Genomic DNA, 17,654 nt, shown 5'->3' with positions numbered 1-17,654 from the left:
AACATTTTCGTTGTGTGTGTAATACAGTAAACTATACAGTAACACTTTAGGGTTAGTTATTCACTTTTAACAATAATAATATTTCTTCAATTTTCATTTTTTCTTTGGGATGATACCTTTTAAATTTATTATTTTGATATTATTTTGCGAAAGTATTCAGGAGTAGTAAAAAAGAAAATCTGGTTGATATTTAATGATACCTTTAAAAACAATGATTCACTATTTCAATAAGTGTATTTATGTGAAAAAGTCATAAGATAATATACAATGTAATGATTAATTATTTAATGATACCTTTAAAAACAATGATTCACTATTTAAATAAGTGTATTTATGTGAAAAAAAAGTCATAAGATAATATAAAGTGTAAATATGAGTTTGGGATATTTATTACATTTAATCAAATGAGAAAAAAACTGTATGTTTTGTCATGAATAATATAATATTTAATAATAATTAGAAAATGAATGTGAAAACTTTACATTAATATATAGGCCTATAGTTTATTTTATTTATTTATTTATTTATTTATTCAATTTCTGCCATAAACATAAGAAGACAAAACAATTATAAAAGGAGGCACGGAAAGACCAAACAGGTGCTAAACACCTATGCTATAGTTGGTCAACCCATGGAGATTCCCAGTTCGTGTTTATATGAAATGTTTTATATGGTTATAAAATGTTGTTGCAATGTGACTGTAATTATAATTGCACCTCTGTTGATTGGTAGGCTGACGCTGCAAAAGATATTTGTAACACCACTAATAAATATACTCAGCAGATCACATGTACGTGTAATCAACAATAAACGCTTTAATTCTTGTAACTGTATTGATATTGGATACATCTTCTTCTGTCCTTGTGATACGATGTTTGACTGCTTGTTAATATACACACAATCATGCACATTTCAGGCTTTGGAAAAGGATAACATTTTCCCACCAAAACCAAACACTGTGATTGGTTTAACCAGGGAAGAGTTAAATTAAATTTTAATTTAACTCTTCCCTGGTTTCACTTACACTATTCATTGTATGCAGATCCAACCTGGAGCACCCTAGCAATCGCGCCGAATCAGCAGATCGTGACGCGTTTAGTGGGAACCGACAAGAAAAACTAATAGCCGCATGACAATTCAACTTTCAAAGCGATCCGTCGAATGACGCGTGACGCATGACGCTTCGCGGCTTCGCGTTCGGTGTGCACCGGCCTTAAGGAGCGCCTGCGCGACCGCGCTCCTCAACAGGCTTCGAGGAGAGCAATTTATCGTGCTCCTTAATTTTCAAAATAGAGCCTAGCTTTTGACAGTGTTGATTTTTCTGTCAAGAGGCCTAAAAACACGTGGATTTTTAAAGTTAACAATGTGAGAAACGCTTACAATGACAAGCCTAGACATCTAGGTCTAGGCATGCCAAGATACCTGTTGTTGTTACTTTTATAATCCATGACATATTACAATTAGAGGTTAGCTGCCAACACTTGTTTTTGTTTTCGACTGGCGCCACCCCTGCCTGATGATGATCGTGACTATTCCTACTCTCGACTCGCGCGCGAACGAACAGCAGCGATCGATCATTATAAATTATAAAAGCTCGAGAAGGCGGCGGAGTGATACTCGACGACGACGAAGCAAAGTAAACAACAACAGAGTCTAGCTAGCTAGCTAGTCTACTAATAAAACACGAGGCCGACCGGACGTACAACTTTTGTATACACGTGACGTGTGTAATCTCCGGATATGATGGAAAAGCTACAAGCAGTCCCTCGTTTTTAAGGATCGCAAGCGCGATCAACAACCTTCAAGGAGAGCAATTAATCACGCTCTATCTCACAGTGCGAGGTTAGGTACCAAACAAGGGGATTCCCCTGCCTGCATTCAAGGACGAGTTTACTTCGTCGCCTCATAGTGCATCCAGTACGGTGTCATAGAAATACCTCCTTTACAGCAACCAATAATTGTTCCTTTTATGCTTACTGCATGTTTTTATGGAACGAGTTTATAAAATATATTTAATTTTAAAAGGAAACATTAATAGGAGGCCTAAATATAATGTTTATTATTTAAAAAGCTTAGTTGCTTTAATTATGTCATTGATGAATTATTTCTTCAAAAGTTCCAACCAATTTTGGTCACTCAAATCCTCCTCAAAACACGTGTGACGTCATCATCTTCTAGAAGGTAGCTCTCCCCAAATTGTGCGTGCATGTGTGACACATGTAAACACGATTAAATATCTTTCTTAATTATTTTAAAATGATACTTTGTAACTTATTATCAATATTTTAATGGCTATTGCATGTTAGAATTGTATAATTTATGAAATACAGGTAGTAGGCCAACAAGCTAGGCTAGAAAAGCTAGGCCTAGGCTAAAGACATGTTGGTCAGGATTCTCCAGGCAGGCTCCTGAAACCCAATCTAGGCCTACCCAGGCCATACAAAAAATTGGATTGATTTTTTTCAATGACGATCCCCACGGAAAATATTGTGTGTGAATGTGGGTGTAGGAGGGGAGTGGGGGAGGGAGGAATTTTGGGGAGAGTAATTTAATTATCAAAAGTAATAAATGATATAATTGGAGGGGTGGGGATAAATTCCCTTTTGGCACAAAAAAAAAATGTACACAAAATTAATAAGGGCCAGCCATTTTTAATAAGGGCGACCATCCTTCAACTTCAACTGGCCCTGCTGGCCACTATGGTTTAAAGGTTAATTTTCAGCCCTGTATTTATTAATAAAAGATTTATAGATTATAATATACTGTAATAGATTATAGCGGCAGTGTGCGCTAATAATTTTTTTTTGGTAGCAAAACCAATAGAATTTAACTTTTGTGGTCAAATTCAAACATTGTAATTTTTTTACATATTTACATAAACATTTGAGGAGAGCGATTTAAAATTTTTGCAAGGACAGCGAATTGCTCTCCTCGGTAATTTGAGGAGAGCGATTTGCTCTCCTGGGTTTTGTATACGTGATGCCCTGCTGGGGTCTCTGTTTTCGAGAAAAACTCGAAAACACTTGATATCATTTTAAATCATACAAGCCTACCGGGCCATACCAGGCGTAGATTAGTAGTATGAACGCTATGTATTCAGGCCTAGGCTAGGCGTACTTAGGATGGGCTTACTTTTCAACCATTGATTGATTGATTGATTGGTTCAGAAGTTACCTGACGGATAGAAAGCAATATATCTCTTTTAATTATCATAGTTCTTCTTCTTTAAACATTTGTTGTGGTGTTCCACAGGGCTCAATTTTAGGCCCGCTATTCTTTATTATTTACATTAATGATTTAGCAACATCTGTAAACATTCCAATCTTATTTTATATGCAGATAATTTCAGATAATGTTCTAAACCGTCTAGTTGATAATGTTAATTCCGATCTCTCGACTATCTCGAGTTGGTTTAAAGCAAATAAGTTATCGCTTAATGCTAATAAAACTAATTATATGATTTTTAAGAACAGATATAGTAACCGTGTTTACAATGACCTTAACATTTTCATTGATAATAATAACATCTCTCGTGTAACTAGTTGTAAATTTCTTGGTGTAATAATGGACGAATGCTTAACCTGGAATCAACATACAATCCATATTACAAACTTAGTTTCAAAATATTCTGGTATTCTTTTTAGGCTAAAACCAATTTTACATGTCAATGTAATTCTATCATCCTTATACAAGACTCTAGTCCTTCCTCATATTCAATACTGCAGCTTGATTTGGGCTGACCACAATAACTGTCGCCTTGAAACTGTTTATCGCAAACAAAAGCGCATAATGCGTTTATGCACAAATTCTCAATTCCTTGAGCATTCAACCACCATTATTTGCTAGTCTTAATAGGGTTACCGAGAGTTGACTCCATTGTTATTGCCACGATTCAACTCCGCGTACGTTACCATGCGCGCTATGTCATTGACGCGATTATTTGTCCATTGGTAAACACATTTTTATGTAATATTATTCTGAAAATAATTGAACTGTAAACATAATTCTTTTGAGTATTTATTTATTTACATATCATTCCATAAGATCAACTATTTTTTATCGTCATTACATTCAACCAAACATGTAAAAAGTGTGGTTAAAATATCGTACTGTCTAGCGCGTACGACCATACGCGGTAGATTGTTTACTCAAAAACCTTCGAACGGTCCAGTGACCTAACCCTATTCAACCTTGTTTTTGTAGTTGAGCCTCTCATGACCTGGGATTTGTTTGTCTTCCTACGCCAAGATAATATAGTTCTACATGCCATGTATATGAAGCCTTTATTATTTAAATCTTTTAGAGAAAAATCACACATACCATAAAGCAGGTCCATTTATTTCATTTTTTAAATAAAATTGTGAAAATTACGTGAGGCTCAACTACAAAACCACCATTTTGTGATATGATGTCATCGTAAGCCAATCAAAGCTGAGATTTCCCGCGATCGGCAGAGCTCACGGTTGAATGATTTTGAATCCTGGCTATTTGATTGGTGGACGCGAATCACCCACAGCGGAATGTTTTCTCTCGCGTGTACCGCGAAGTCACATGGTCTATCTGTACTGATGTTACTACACAAATTTAGAGCAATGATTTTGTACGAATTCCGTTAAATAACAATTTTATATATTTTGTAAACATTTAATAACATATTTTATTGATATTTCCAATGTTGATATATAAAATAAATTACTATAAAACGTAATTATTTGTAATTATTTTCGCGAAAAACGGTGTGGTTCATACAATTGTCGACTGAGGGCGCAATTTGTTTAAAACGTTCGTGGCCAAAAACGATCATTTTCGGAGATGTTTTAGACCTTATATTTCGAAAACTACAAGTCAGATTTTCGTAATTCTTTCTTTTCATTGGAATATTGAAACAAAATACTAATGTTTAAATTGGTTGAAAAATAACAACTTTTAATTTTGCATCGTTATCCCTAGTCTTAACAACTTAACTGTGTATGATATTCATAAGATATCAAAAGGTGTTTTCATGTACAAATTTAAGAATAATTTATTACCAGCTAACTTTTCTAATTATTTTGTTAAAGTAAACTCAGTTCATAATTATGGCATCAGGTCCTTTAATACTTATCGTCCTTATAATTTTGTTACCGATATGGGTAGAAACACTATCAGAGGACATGGTCCAATTTTATGGAACAGTATTGTCACTATTGATGCTTCTATTCGTAATTCATCATCTGTCAAAGTATTTAAAAAGTTGTATAAAAATAATTTGCTCTTAACTTATCAATGAGTGTTACAAATATGTTTACATGTACATTGTTCTTTTGCTTTTTTGATTTTATCGCACTATCTTTGAGTTCATATGCCAACATGTTTAGCTAGTATTGTCTCGTCCTGTGCTTCAATTATGTTTGTAGTATCATGTCTTAATTATTTTGTTAAGGTGGCCAAATACTGTACGAGCTTTGCTCTTTTTTGGTCATCCTTCCATTTTTGCTATATATTCATGACACTTACTTGTTTTATTGGAAAATAAAAACTGAAACTGAAACCAACCTCCTGCTAAACTCTGATCTACCACTACTGTCACTCTAGTACTATAGTAGGTTAGTTAGGCAGGCCTGGTGTCGCGGCCTGGTGGTCACTACGATTAGGCCTAGGCTAGGCCTAGACTAGTAGTAGCTAGCTTCGCCTTATTGTATTTGTAGGCCTAATTATAGAGTACTTAGTAGATATACATCCACACTAACTTTCATACAGTAAAAAATCTCACTTCTTCTTATTGTATGGATCCAATTGAAAATTTAAAAAAAGTTAAATTTTATAATACTGTAATGACGCTCTGAATATACCTCCAATACTACAATAATAATTATAAATCCAACATGGAGGTGTAACCACGTGGAAGGATCTAAATCTCCCTACTCCAATCCAGGAGATCTTCTACGCATGTGTAGATATTTACTACGTCATCATATATGTATCGTATTTTACTTGCAGTCCGGCCAGCGATTTTTTTTTTCGTACATAAGTTGGGGACCCCCTCATGAAACGTCACAAAAAAAACATGAATAATTCATCAGTTAAATTTTCTTGTTCCGTGTGCACCCAAGCGTATAGCAACAAGAAGTGATTACACGTACACAAGTGCGGTACGATTCTAGGCCTATCTCCGCTGTTGAAGAATAGCGGCGTTTTGTGTGGATTGTCGAAATAATCGGCCTTTAGTTTATGGTGTTTTTAATAAAATTTATTACTAAAGAATTACGTGTTAAAATTATAGTTTCTATTAATACTATAGGCCTAATTATTAGTCTCTAAACCCATGTCTATTCTAGTAGTAGCTGTGTGGATGTGTGTGACGTGTGTGTGTGTTAAGGCTGGTTTCCTGTCGACGTAAGAAGTCGAATTTTGCAACGATTCTTGCGTTTCATACGTTTCTTACGTCTCTTACGAAAGTTGAGAAAAAATTGACGTCGTTGACGTTAGTCAAGATCGTGTCGGGCCGCAGAAAAACATCTGTAGTTATGCTGCTCCCGAAAGTTGAAATTTTAGCTGTGAAACACACGTCGTATGCTTACGTCGATTTTAGTGTTGTTACGAAAGTTGAAATTTTTTTCTTACGTCGGTCAGATTTATGACGTATTTGAAACAACATCTCTGATTGGTGTTTCTTTTTAGAGCGGGTTTTATCATTTTTCGCGCGAAATGTTGAATGATGTTATTGTACCTGTAGCTACTCAGCATCAGTGTCAGTGCAACTCAGCATCAGTGTCAGTGCAGCACACCAACATATTATTTTTAGTAGATAGGCTAGGCCCTAGTATTAGTAATAATACTTAATTAATACTGTACTAATAGGAATTGATTTGACCAAAATCTAATCAAACTAGCCTATAAGGAGCCTAGGCTAGTAGGCCTATGTATTATTGTATGAATCAAAATATGAATGAATTATACTGGCCCTTTAGGCCTAGCCTTAAATAGTTTTCAAAATTAAAAAAAGGCAAATCATTTCGGGATTCCTATTATTATTAGACCTACCTAGGCCCTAGGCTAGGCCTTGGCCTATGGGCCCAGGCATACTCTAATCGAGCATGAGATAGTACTACCGCAGTAAGATATCCATTATTTACAGGCCTATAATAAGAATAAATTTAACAAAACAATATAAATTATACAAAATCAAGCAAACAATTTTTTTTTAAAGTTACATAATAATATTATATTGCTTACAAAGGGGCTTTCTATATCTTATCTTGTTGCAAATGTTCATTTTCGTGACGTTTCTACCGATGCTGATTGTTTATTGCACGTCCATAAATAAGAGTATTAGATTTTGATACGAGTTGTAAACTCCCTGATTAGAACATTATTAGGCCTATATTGAAACTACTGTGCATTTGTAAAGTATGTACAACATCGTAAAGTGGGCTAAAATTATAGTAGTAAATACATACAAATGTTATTGTCCGGCTTTATTTCACTATAAGGACATACACATTACGTCATAACTCTTGTCGCTCATTGGTTGCTTGTTACGATTGCGCTTACGTCTCTTGCGAAAGTTGACTTCAAGTCAACTTTCGTAAGAGACGTAAGAAACGTGACGCAATGGCGTTCATTCAAGCGTAAGATCAAAAATCCCGGTTTCCTGTAAAATCGGAAGAAAACGTCGTAACGCAACAATTGTTAGGTCATCGGTTTCCTGTAAAATCGTTTGTCGTTACCATTTTTCTTACGTTGCGTCGATTTTGTAAATTTTCGATCGTAATCGGTTTCCTGTAAAATCCGCATTTCTTACGACAAATCGACGTAGTCGCAACAAAAGTGATGTTCTTACGTCGACAGGAAATCAGCCTTTAGGTATGACCAAAGATAGTTACACTATCTTTGGTATGACACAATCCGAGTAATAAGTCAGCAAAATTAAACAATAAACATTACACAAAAATACATTTTTTATTCTCGTGGGTCAAATCTTCCCATCTCATGTGTTCATATACGCGCATTTTTAAAGTTCCTTTGAGTACATTGCATATTGTTTGATAATTGATAGCAGAATTAAAAAAATACAGTACACAAATTATACACATTCTTTATTCTTGTGGGTCTAAGCTTTCTTTGGGCTATGTCGAAGAACGCTTGGGTGCACACGGAACAACAACTGCGATATGATTCTTTCTACAATAATAGGCCTAGGATTCTAGGTCAATTCACGTGATTGCCTTCGCGCACTCTTCTTCACACACACGTCCACTATGCAAAATGTGTCGAGGCTAATCGACAGCTAGGCAAAACATTAAACTAAGTAGTAATTGGACATAGCCCAAAGACACAAGTCACACACACCCACACAGCTACTACTAGAATATACAGGGGTTTAGATTAGAGACTAGTAATTAGGCCTAATAGTATCAATAGAAACTATAATTTTAACACGTAATTCTTTAGTAATAAACTATATTAAAAACACCATAAACTAAAGGCTGATTATTTCGACAATCCACACAAAACTCCGCTATTCTATTATGAAATCGCACGCGGCAACCACAGCGGAGATAGGCCTAGAATCGCACCGCACTTGTGTAATCGCTTCTTGTTGCTATACGCTTGGGTGCACACGGAACAAGAAAATTTAACTGATGAATTATTCATGTTTATTTTGTGACGTTTCATGATGGGGTCCCCAACTTATGTACGAAAAAAAAAATCGCGTCCGGCCATGCAGTATTTACTCACATGTCGCTTATTTTATTACAGTACTTAATAATTATGTATATCGCTTTCCCAGACATCCCACAGCTATATAGGTTAATATACATGGAATTAAAGTGTAGGCCTACCAAACATTTTTGAAAAAGATATTATTAGATATCATAATCGGGTTATGTTTATGCTGTATTCAGTATTCAGTATTTATTGGTACTCACTTTCGAATCAGTGGCACACACCTTTCGGTGGTTCGTCCATACAAATATAAACAACAACATATAAAAGGTAAATGATGATAAAACTTACATAATTAACTTACATTGAAAAAAAAAACAAACAAAAAGCAAATGTACAGTAATAATTGCACACTTGAGTAGATACCTAAAAACAATTGTATAACGAGCAAATCAATAAATCGATGCAATAGGTCAGTAGTAAATACACATTAGGGCCTACTTACAGAATGTCAGACAGAAAAAAAAAATACTTATACGTACAAAGTAAATAAAAAAAAAAAAAAAAAACTAAAAAAAAAAAACTAAAAAAAAAAACCAAAAAACAGAATAAAGGTACAATAGGTGAACAGTATAAATAATACATAATCATGATAAAATTACTACATAAATCGAAATAAACACAAATATATGTTTATATGTACTTGAAATTATAGATATAGCAAACAGCAAGTACAAGATTTTATTTGTTTAATGATTAGTTATTGGTATATCTAACTGGTCTATCAATGTATAAACTAAAAAAGCTAAAATGTCTGACTGAAAAAAAAACAAAAACTTATACATAGAAATAAAACTAAACAAGATATATTTCTTACAAAAAACGCCGCGTAACTTTTTGACTGGACAGTTGTAAGAACAGTCTTCATTAATCTAATATAATAGGTCGGCCAATCAAAACGCAAGTGAACAATTGGGACTTTACTTGTGATTTATGTCATTGGCCTGTCAGCACAGTCGTTTCTTTCTAGATTTAAACGCACACACTTGTATTGGGAATTAATGTATGTTTATGTGGTTATTACTATCGCATTTAGGTATTAATAATAATAATAATATGGCTTTTGAATATATAATTACTGTCTGTAGAATAACATTTATACATTTTCGGTTCGCGATGAAAAGTTATATGAATGGATTTGTAATAGGTATTTATAATAATAGTATGGGTTGTATTATTGCTAAGCAATCACCAAATCGCGTTATAACATTATTTCTCAGGTTTTTTTTGCACCATTGATCAATACCAAACGCGTATCGGTATTAGGCCTATAGTTTTTAATGAATCATTACATTAATAAAAATACCCAATTAAATCAATCGCGTCAGTCCAATTCCGACTTATGTTTCGAACACATAGTTCTGTGTCTACACTGTCCCAACTAGTTTAACAAAAAAAGTGTGATGTGCCCAAATATGGTAGTGATATGCCCGAATATCGTAGTGATATGACATCGTCATGTCTATATACTATGGTCACATCATATTTAGTTTGATAGTATAGACAGAGCTTAAGGATTATATCGTCGTCGGCATTACGAAGTGACACTAACCTAAAAATCTGGAATTTATCTTTGATAGCCACTGCCTTTTTCAGAAGACGATCCGAAAATATGTTCTCCAAAGGCAGTTGTGTAGATCCAATTATACGCGATGCGGTCTTGACTATTCTATTTAGGTCATGCTTTTCATTTTCGGTAGCGCTACCGAACCATACCGTTAAAGAATACGTTATTACACTCTCTATAACTGACCTATAGAAGGACGACATTATTTCAGAGTTTATACCAAATGATTTAAGTCTACGTAGGAAGTAGATTCTTCTTTGGGCCTTTCTAATAATGTTACGTGTGTTAATATGCCACTTCAGATCATTTGAAATATAAATACCCAGGAATTTAAATTCTTCTACAAACTCAACTGATATACCATTAATAAATATTGGATATTTGACATTAAGTGATTTACGGAAGTCAACAACCATTTCTTTAGTCTTAGATACATTCAAGAACAGATTGTTTTCGTTACACCAGTCTACAACTCGTTTAACTTGGTTGCGATAATTAGACTCATCACTGTCATCATTGATTAGACCTACAATGGTAGTATCATCCGCAAATTTAGCGATGTGACAGTTACTGTAGTAGGTAACACAGTCATAGGTAAATAAAGTAAAAAGAAAGGGCGACAGTACACAGCCCTGTGGTACACCTGTATTTATAATACGCTTATCTGATATAATGGTACCCACTTTAGTACGTTGGGGTTGATCGGTTAAAAAGTTTAACACCCAGTTACATATAGAAATATCGAAACCGATTTCAACCATCTTAGTGTGTAACTTATACGGTACAATCGTATTAAATGCTGAACTAAAATCTATATATAAAATCCTAGCATATCTTTTATCACGTTCGAGATGCTCTAAGATCCTATGCAAAGTGATCGATACAGCATCTTCGGTAGACCGGTTTGGTCTATAGGCGAACTGATATTGGTCAAGATCTCGAGGACACTTGGCCTTTAGGTAATTAAGGACTATATGTTCAAAGCATTTCATCAGAACCGATGTTAATGTTATAGGTCGATAATCATTCAGGGTTTCGATTGGAACGTTTCGGAATTGGAACTATTATAGAATCTTTAAAACATCGCGGAATAATTTGAGATATAAGAGAGAAATTGAAAATGTATGTAAAAATATGGGCAATCTGTTTGCAACAATGTTTAACAAGCATAGGGGATATACCGTCTGGACCAGCTGACTTATTTGACTTACATCTACTAAACTCAATACAAGTATTCTCTTCAAGAACAACTAACGGTACATCATTACCATTTTCATAATTATTGTCTTCATGGAGAGGGGGAGTGTCAAAACGACTGAAGAAATCATTCAGTCGTTGGGGTAGGTCATCATTTGAGTTAATTTTATCAGATTTTGGTTTGTAGTTAGTTATTTTATTTAAGCTTTTCCATAACTCTCTGGAATCGCCGGAAGATATATCTTCCTCTAACCTATTTTTATATTCTCTCTTGGCTTTATTTATTCCCTTTCTTAACTCGTATTTTGATTTCCTAAATAGATCCTTATCATTTGATCTGAAAGCCCTGTCTCTATTTCGTATCAGATCCTTAATAGACTTATTAAACCATGGGTTTTGATTTGGATATATATATATATATATTTTGATTATGTACATCGAACTCTATGTTTTCACAAAATATAAACATTCAAATATCATTAATTAACTAATTACATTAATTAGTCAATATCAAAAAACACCATCATATGGAATTTGCGTTTTTACGAAGTGACACTATTTATTAAATACCCGTATGTGCTGCTTGCGAGTGCCACGGGTAATGAATTTTGCGCGTTTGTTTACTGTTTTGGCCTAGCCTACAGCCTAGCTAGGGTGATCTGGACGCACACTCCACAACATTAAATTTTATCAAGAAAGACGGTAAGTTAATTAGTTTATTTAAAGAATTTTAGTCTGCTCATGTATCCCTTATGTCGAAGCCTATTATATATTTATTTTATAATTTATAAAACAGTAATTTGACACACTTTTAGCCTACTACTAGCTAGGCACAAGTAGGCCTAGGCTAGGCCTAGACCTATTACTTTACTGTAACGTTTAGGCATAGCTAGCTTGCCCAGATCTAACTATAGGCTAGCATCTGGCCTGACGTACATTGTTCGGTTAGTACTAGTAGGCCTAGTTAGTTAGGTCCTCTAAGACTAGCATAGGCCTAACAAAAACTAGAGTATGCGTATGCTCAGGGAATAGTAGTAGTAGTAGTACTACTACTTGGCTAGAGTAGACTCTCTAGCTAGATTAAACTACTCTGCTTGATTTTTAACAATAATAAGAAATCACTGTTAAAATGTGTGTTTTTTTTTCAGAACAGTTTCAAGAAAATAAGATAAGGGGCCATTCGATCAACAAGCAATCTATCTACATCAATTTAAGGGAGAAGGTATCAAGTCCAAGGTTTAAAAAGGGGAGGTTGTAGGCAGCCTGTAGCAAGTGTTTATGTTATAGGCCTATGAGCATTTTAGATGATGTGTACATCACAGAACAATGGATTGAATAAATTAAAAAGCATACTGGTAATAGAATAAAATTATGTAATGACATTGATTAAGTATTTTAAAGATTTATAACAATAGAGAATAATTTTTGATATAAATTAATACTGGCTGTATTACTGAATTATTAATTGTTCAATGTTGAAAAAATAATTTATATTTAATAATATGGAAAAAAAAAATGAATATGTACATTATGCTTACTGTACATTCCAGATAGGCCTATTTATATGTCTATGTAATTTTATGTTTTTATTAAAAGTGTTAAAGTAGGTCAACCTATGTTTTTAGATTTATTTGATGTGGTTGTTTCATTTATAAATAACCTAACCCTTTCTAAACTATCAAACTAGTTTGACAAAAAAAGTATGATGTGCCCAAATATGGTAGTGATATTATGCCATTGTGTTCATATAAGCACATCACATTAATGTTGGTCACATTAAGTTTGATTTTATTTATTTCAACAATATTTTACTAGGGTGGTCCATCCAGTCGAAGGTGATCATTAGATAGAGAGAACCTCACAAAAATGCAATTAAAAAAGACAATAACATACAACAATTAAAAATTAAATAAAAATAAATAGAATTTATGAAAACTAACAAACTAAAATAATGGAAAATGAATAGAATCAAAAGAGAAATCAATGAAAACAATACATTAAATGGCCATCTCAGAGGAGATGGCCATGTGATAAGCAAGGAAAAGATAGTTCTTGAGCAAAAATTTGATGGAAATGGAAGATGAAGCAAGTCGGATAGTGCAGGCAGGGCTAGAGACATGAATGTTTGTAATTGTATATATAATAGTGTTCACTTATCAAGGACCATACATAATTGTTATGATGTAAGATCATTGCATTGGAAAGATATGAATTACACAGTAGTGTCACTTCCAACGCAGTAGAAATACGCGGTGAAATGGAATTTGCGGTTTCACGAAGTGACACTAACTGCATTAGTGTCACTTCGTAAGCGTAAACTACGTAGGGAAATGAATTTTTCGGTTTCACGAAGTGACACTAATGTTTAACTTTAATTTACTTGGTAATTAATTAATATGATTAAAATTAAATTAAAGTAATCGGTAGCTGGATTGTATAACTTTGTATGTATGTAAATTAAAAATCTTAGTGACATTTTTTTGAGGACGAAATCGTGGGTTTTGTGAAGCTCGTTTCTTCAATCGCGTTTTTCTCGAAACGCTGTTTTTATCAATTACGCGGTTAGTGTCACTTCGTGGTGTCGACGACGATATTTAAAAAATGTTTTCTTACATTTTGAAAAAAAGTATTTATTTGTTTATAAGCCCAATTTTCCAGTCTTATTTTTACATTTTGAAAAAAAAGGTATTTTATTTGTTGATAAGCCTAATTGTGCAGTCTTATTTTACATTTTGAACGAAAGTATTTATTTGTTGATAAGCCCTATTTTGCAGTCTTATTTTGCATTTTAAACGAAAGTATTTATTTGTTGATAAGCCGAATTTTCCAGTTTAATAATAATGACCCCTTCCTAAGTGCTTATACCATATACATTTTACATGATATTGACCGTGGGTTCTTTACGCCTCTGATGCATTTGTTTTTATTGTACCTTTTTAATAAATTATTATATGTTTAGGCCTAATCACACCCAATTTAATGAAACGGTCAGATTCCGATTTCATTTGAACGAAAGTAGTACTGTATTTATTATTCATTGATAAGCCAAGGGTCCCATGGCGTTAGCCGATATCTTGAGCATTTGACTCATGTGTCAACCTGTAACACAAATCATTCTTCAAAATCTAAAGAAAGAACCTCACACGTCTTTTTTGTGAGTGATACACTATGGATATGCCCACGGAAATAATATGTGGACATTGCAAACAATCATAGGCCTACAGTAACAAACATAACATGGCTAATAAGCATAACATTCAGACTTGTTTGTTTTCTAGTGGATTTTTATTTACTTTAGCATGTAGAATAACACTAGTAACAGTGGCTATTATTAATAATTATACTGATTATCCTTGATGTTATCGCATCTAATAATAAAATATTTTGTTGTTGATAAGCCCAATTTTTCAGCCTTGATTTTACATTTTGAACGAAAGTATTTATTTGTTGATAAGCCCAATTTTGCAGTCTTAATAATGACCCTTCCACAGTGCATTTTACATGATATTGACCGAGGGTTTTTACGCCTCTATAGCCACTGATCAATACCATAATTAATGTACTTTTTTAAATGAATATTGAAATGTTTCAACATACCCAATAAAAAAAAAACGGTACGTTTTCGAGTTCAATCTTTTGATTATTTAGGGTGGAGTTTCATTTTGAACGAAAGTATTTATTTGATTGATAAGCCAAATTTCTAGTCGTAATGATTTGAGATTCAACGGGTTTTGCTTTCAATTGTATAATAATATAATTATATATATATATATATATATATAAATATAATATTAAGTATAATTATGAATTCCCCAACACTTTCAGGCCCAATAACAATGATCCCGGGCCCGAGTTTTTGTAGACCGGACTTCCATGCACAGCCACATGTTAAGGAATATGAATCTCTTTATGATTTTAATATGGTTCGAAATGATATTACACAACAACGATTAGATAGCTATCTATAGCTATATAGCAACTGTGCAAGAGTCCAACTAATAAAATCGGAATGATCAATTAATTGAACATTTACAGCATAAGGCCCAGGACGATAACGATCGACGATAAATAGACAAATGTGCATTTTTAATACATAAACCAAAAGAAATATAAACAATTACTTTGATGAAAATTATATTTTCACACGTCCAATAAAATGACGTCATGATTAGTAAGACCAATAATATCGTGACAATACAGCGATGTTATTGTTTTTATTTATCATGACGTCATTTGATTGGAATTTGAAAAACATTATTTTTATCAAAGACAGCATAAATGATTATCCTATAGGTCTAGAACGAAAACCTTTCTAATTTCTTTTGGTTTATGTAAAAAAAATGCATGCTATATATTTATCGTCCGTCGTTATCGTCATAGTGTAATTGGGCCTTTATACAAAAAAAAATAAATTGATTACGAAGTTATATGTCATTTTCACCTATCACCAAAAAACTAACCTTTTCAACACTAATTAATTGTTACGAAGCCAATTTATATTATATATTTCATTAAAACTGAACTTTACGGTAAATGAAGAGTAAGTATCAGTTAATATGAATAATATAACTAGTAGGTCTATGAACTTGCGTCCAGACACAGAACTGTGACATTACTATCATAAATGTTGAAACCACTTAGGGCCTATAAAACCTTTTTTTTAAAGAAAATATAATTGTGTTATGAGAAGGCTAATAAACAAATAGATAATGTACAAACCTTTTTCTGGATTAATTAATGGAGCAGGCGTTCCTAATAATCTGCTGCTGCTACCTAGACTGATTGTTCACCTTCTGACGATAACTGATTGGACCCCCCCCCCCCCCCCCACGGCATATGATAACCAAAAAAAAATTTAGTAGGACTGTTTCAATGATTTAATATCTGACGGCATATTATTATAACATTGGCCTAGATTGACAGTCAAAAGAAAGTCATTGTAAATACCTCCCTTTATGTTGACAGAGCCAAAATAAAGTTTTGACCATTATCAAATGATTATTTGACAGTGACTTATTATAATACCGGCCTCGTTGACAGCAAAAACGAAGTTATTATTTATTGAACAAGATTTTACAGATTTCCGTCTACATCTCAATAATACAGTATTATCAGCAAAGGCTTTCATATAGACTCTCTTCTCCCAGACGTTTTTTGGGGTCCAGCAGCTACCTATAAATTTTAGTCGAGTTTCCAAATTCACAAAACTGTCAGCCTTAGATACTAAAGCTATCGCTATGAAACAGCTTATTAATGAATGTGTCCTCCTGGGACATAGCTGGCTAGAGCCGCGGCGCGAAAACAATTGGATAACAGTATAACGATACAATAGGTCAAAAGCATAAATAATACATAATCATGATTATTTTTACAAAAAATCGAGATAAACACAAATATATGTTTATATGTATTTGAAGTTAGATAAGCTGTAGAAAAAAGGAGAATCAACGTAAACGAATACTAATCTATGCCTACTATTCCGGCAAATCCACTGTACATAGCCGTATGCGATTTTTTTTTTGTACATAAGTTGGGGACCCCATGTGAAAGAAAGCCGAACTACTTCCTAAATATAACTGAACCTAACCCTCTTAATAATCTGTCTCTCACTATAAAGTAAAAGAAGTAGCTCATGGGAATCGAACCCCATACATCGACATGCTAAAGTCCATAGTCTTATCCACTCGACTACGCAGACGGCTCGACAGAAATCGTTTGCATTAGCGAATTGTAATTAGCTTAATTCTTACGTCACACCTTATTGATATGACTAATGAATATTCATGTATATTTTGTGACGTTTCACGAGGGGTCCCCAACTTATGTACGAAAAGAAATATCGCTAGCCGTATACCTGGCCTGACGTAGGACAAATAAGACATTTATTATTTGTCATCCTTCAGGACAGGTATTGTATGATTCCACTGTACATAGCCGTATACCTGCCTTGACATTATTTGTCATCTTTCAGGGCAGGTAGTGTATGATTCTACTGTACACAGCCGTATACCTGCCCTGACGTATGACAAATAAGACATTTATTATTTGTCATCCTTCAGGGCAGGTATTGTATGATTCCACTGTACATAGCCGTATACCTGCCTTGACGTATGACAAATAAGACATTTATTATTTGTCATCCTTCAGGGCAGGTATTGTCAGTGGCGTATCCAGTAGGGGC

General features: G+C 33.7%; 1 protein-coding gene across 1 annotated transcript in view; it reads right to left on the bottom strand.

Annotated features, from left to right (window-relative positions):
* Positions 1-17,654, bottom strand: part of LOC140047306 (tRNA methyltransferase 10 homolog C-like) — a 129,052-nt gene that overhangs the window by 5,351 nt on the left and 106,047 nt on the right. The window contains exon 2 of the mRNA XM_072092239.1: positions 1,436-1,453. Coding sequence (XP_071948340.1) covers positions 1,436-1,448 — 13 coding nt within the window. The 5' untranslated portion in view covers positions 1,449-1,453. The remainder of the gene's footprint in view (positions 1-1,435; positions 1,454-17,654) is intronic.

Source organism: Antedon mediterranea, chromosome 4, assembly GCF_964355755.1.
Source record: "Antedon mediterranea chromosome 4, ecAntMedi1.1, whole genome shotgun sequence".
In the NCBI taxonomy this organism is placed as follows: domain Eukaryota; kingdom Metazoa; phylum Echinodermata; class Crinoidea; order Comatulida; family Antedonidae; genus Antedon; species Antedon mediterranea.
The sequence above is the reverse complement of the archived record's forward strand: the minus strand, read 5'-3'. Positions and strand labels throughout refer to the sequence as shown.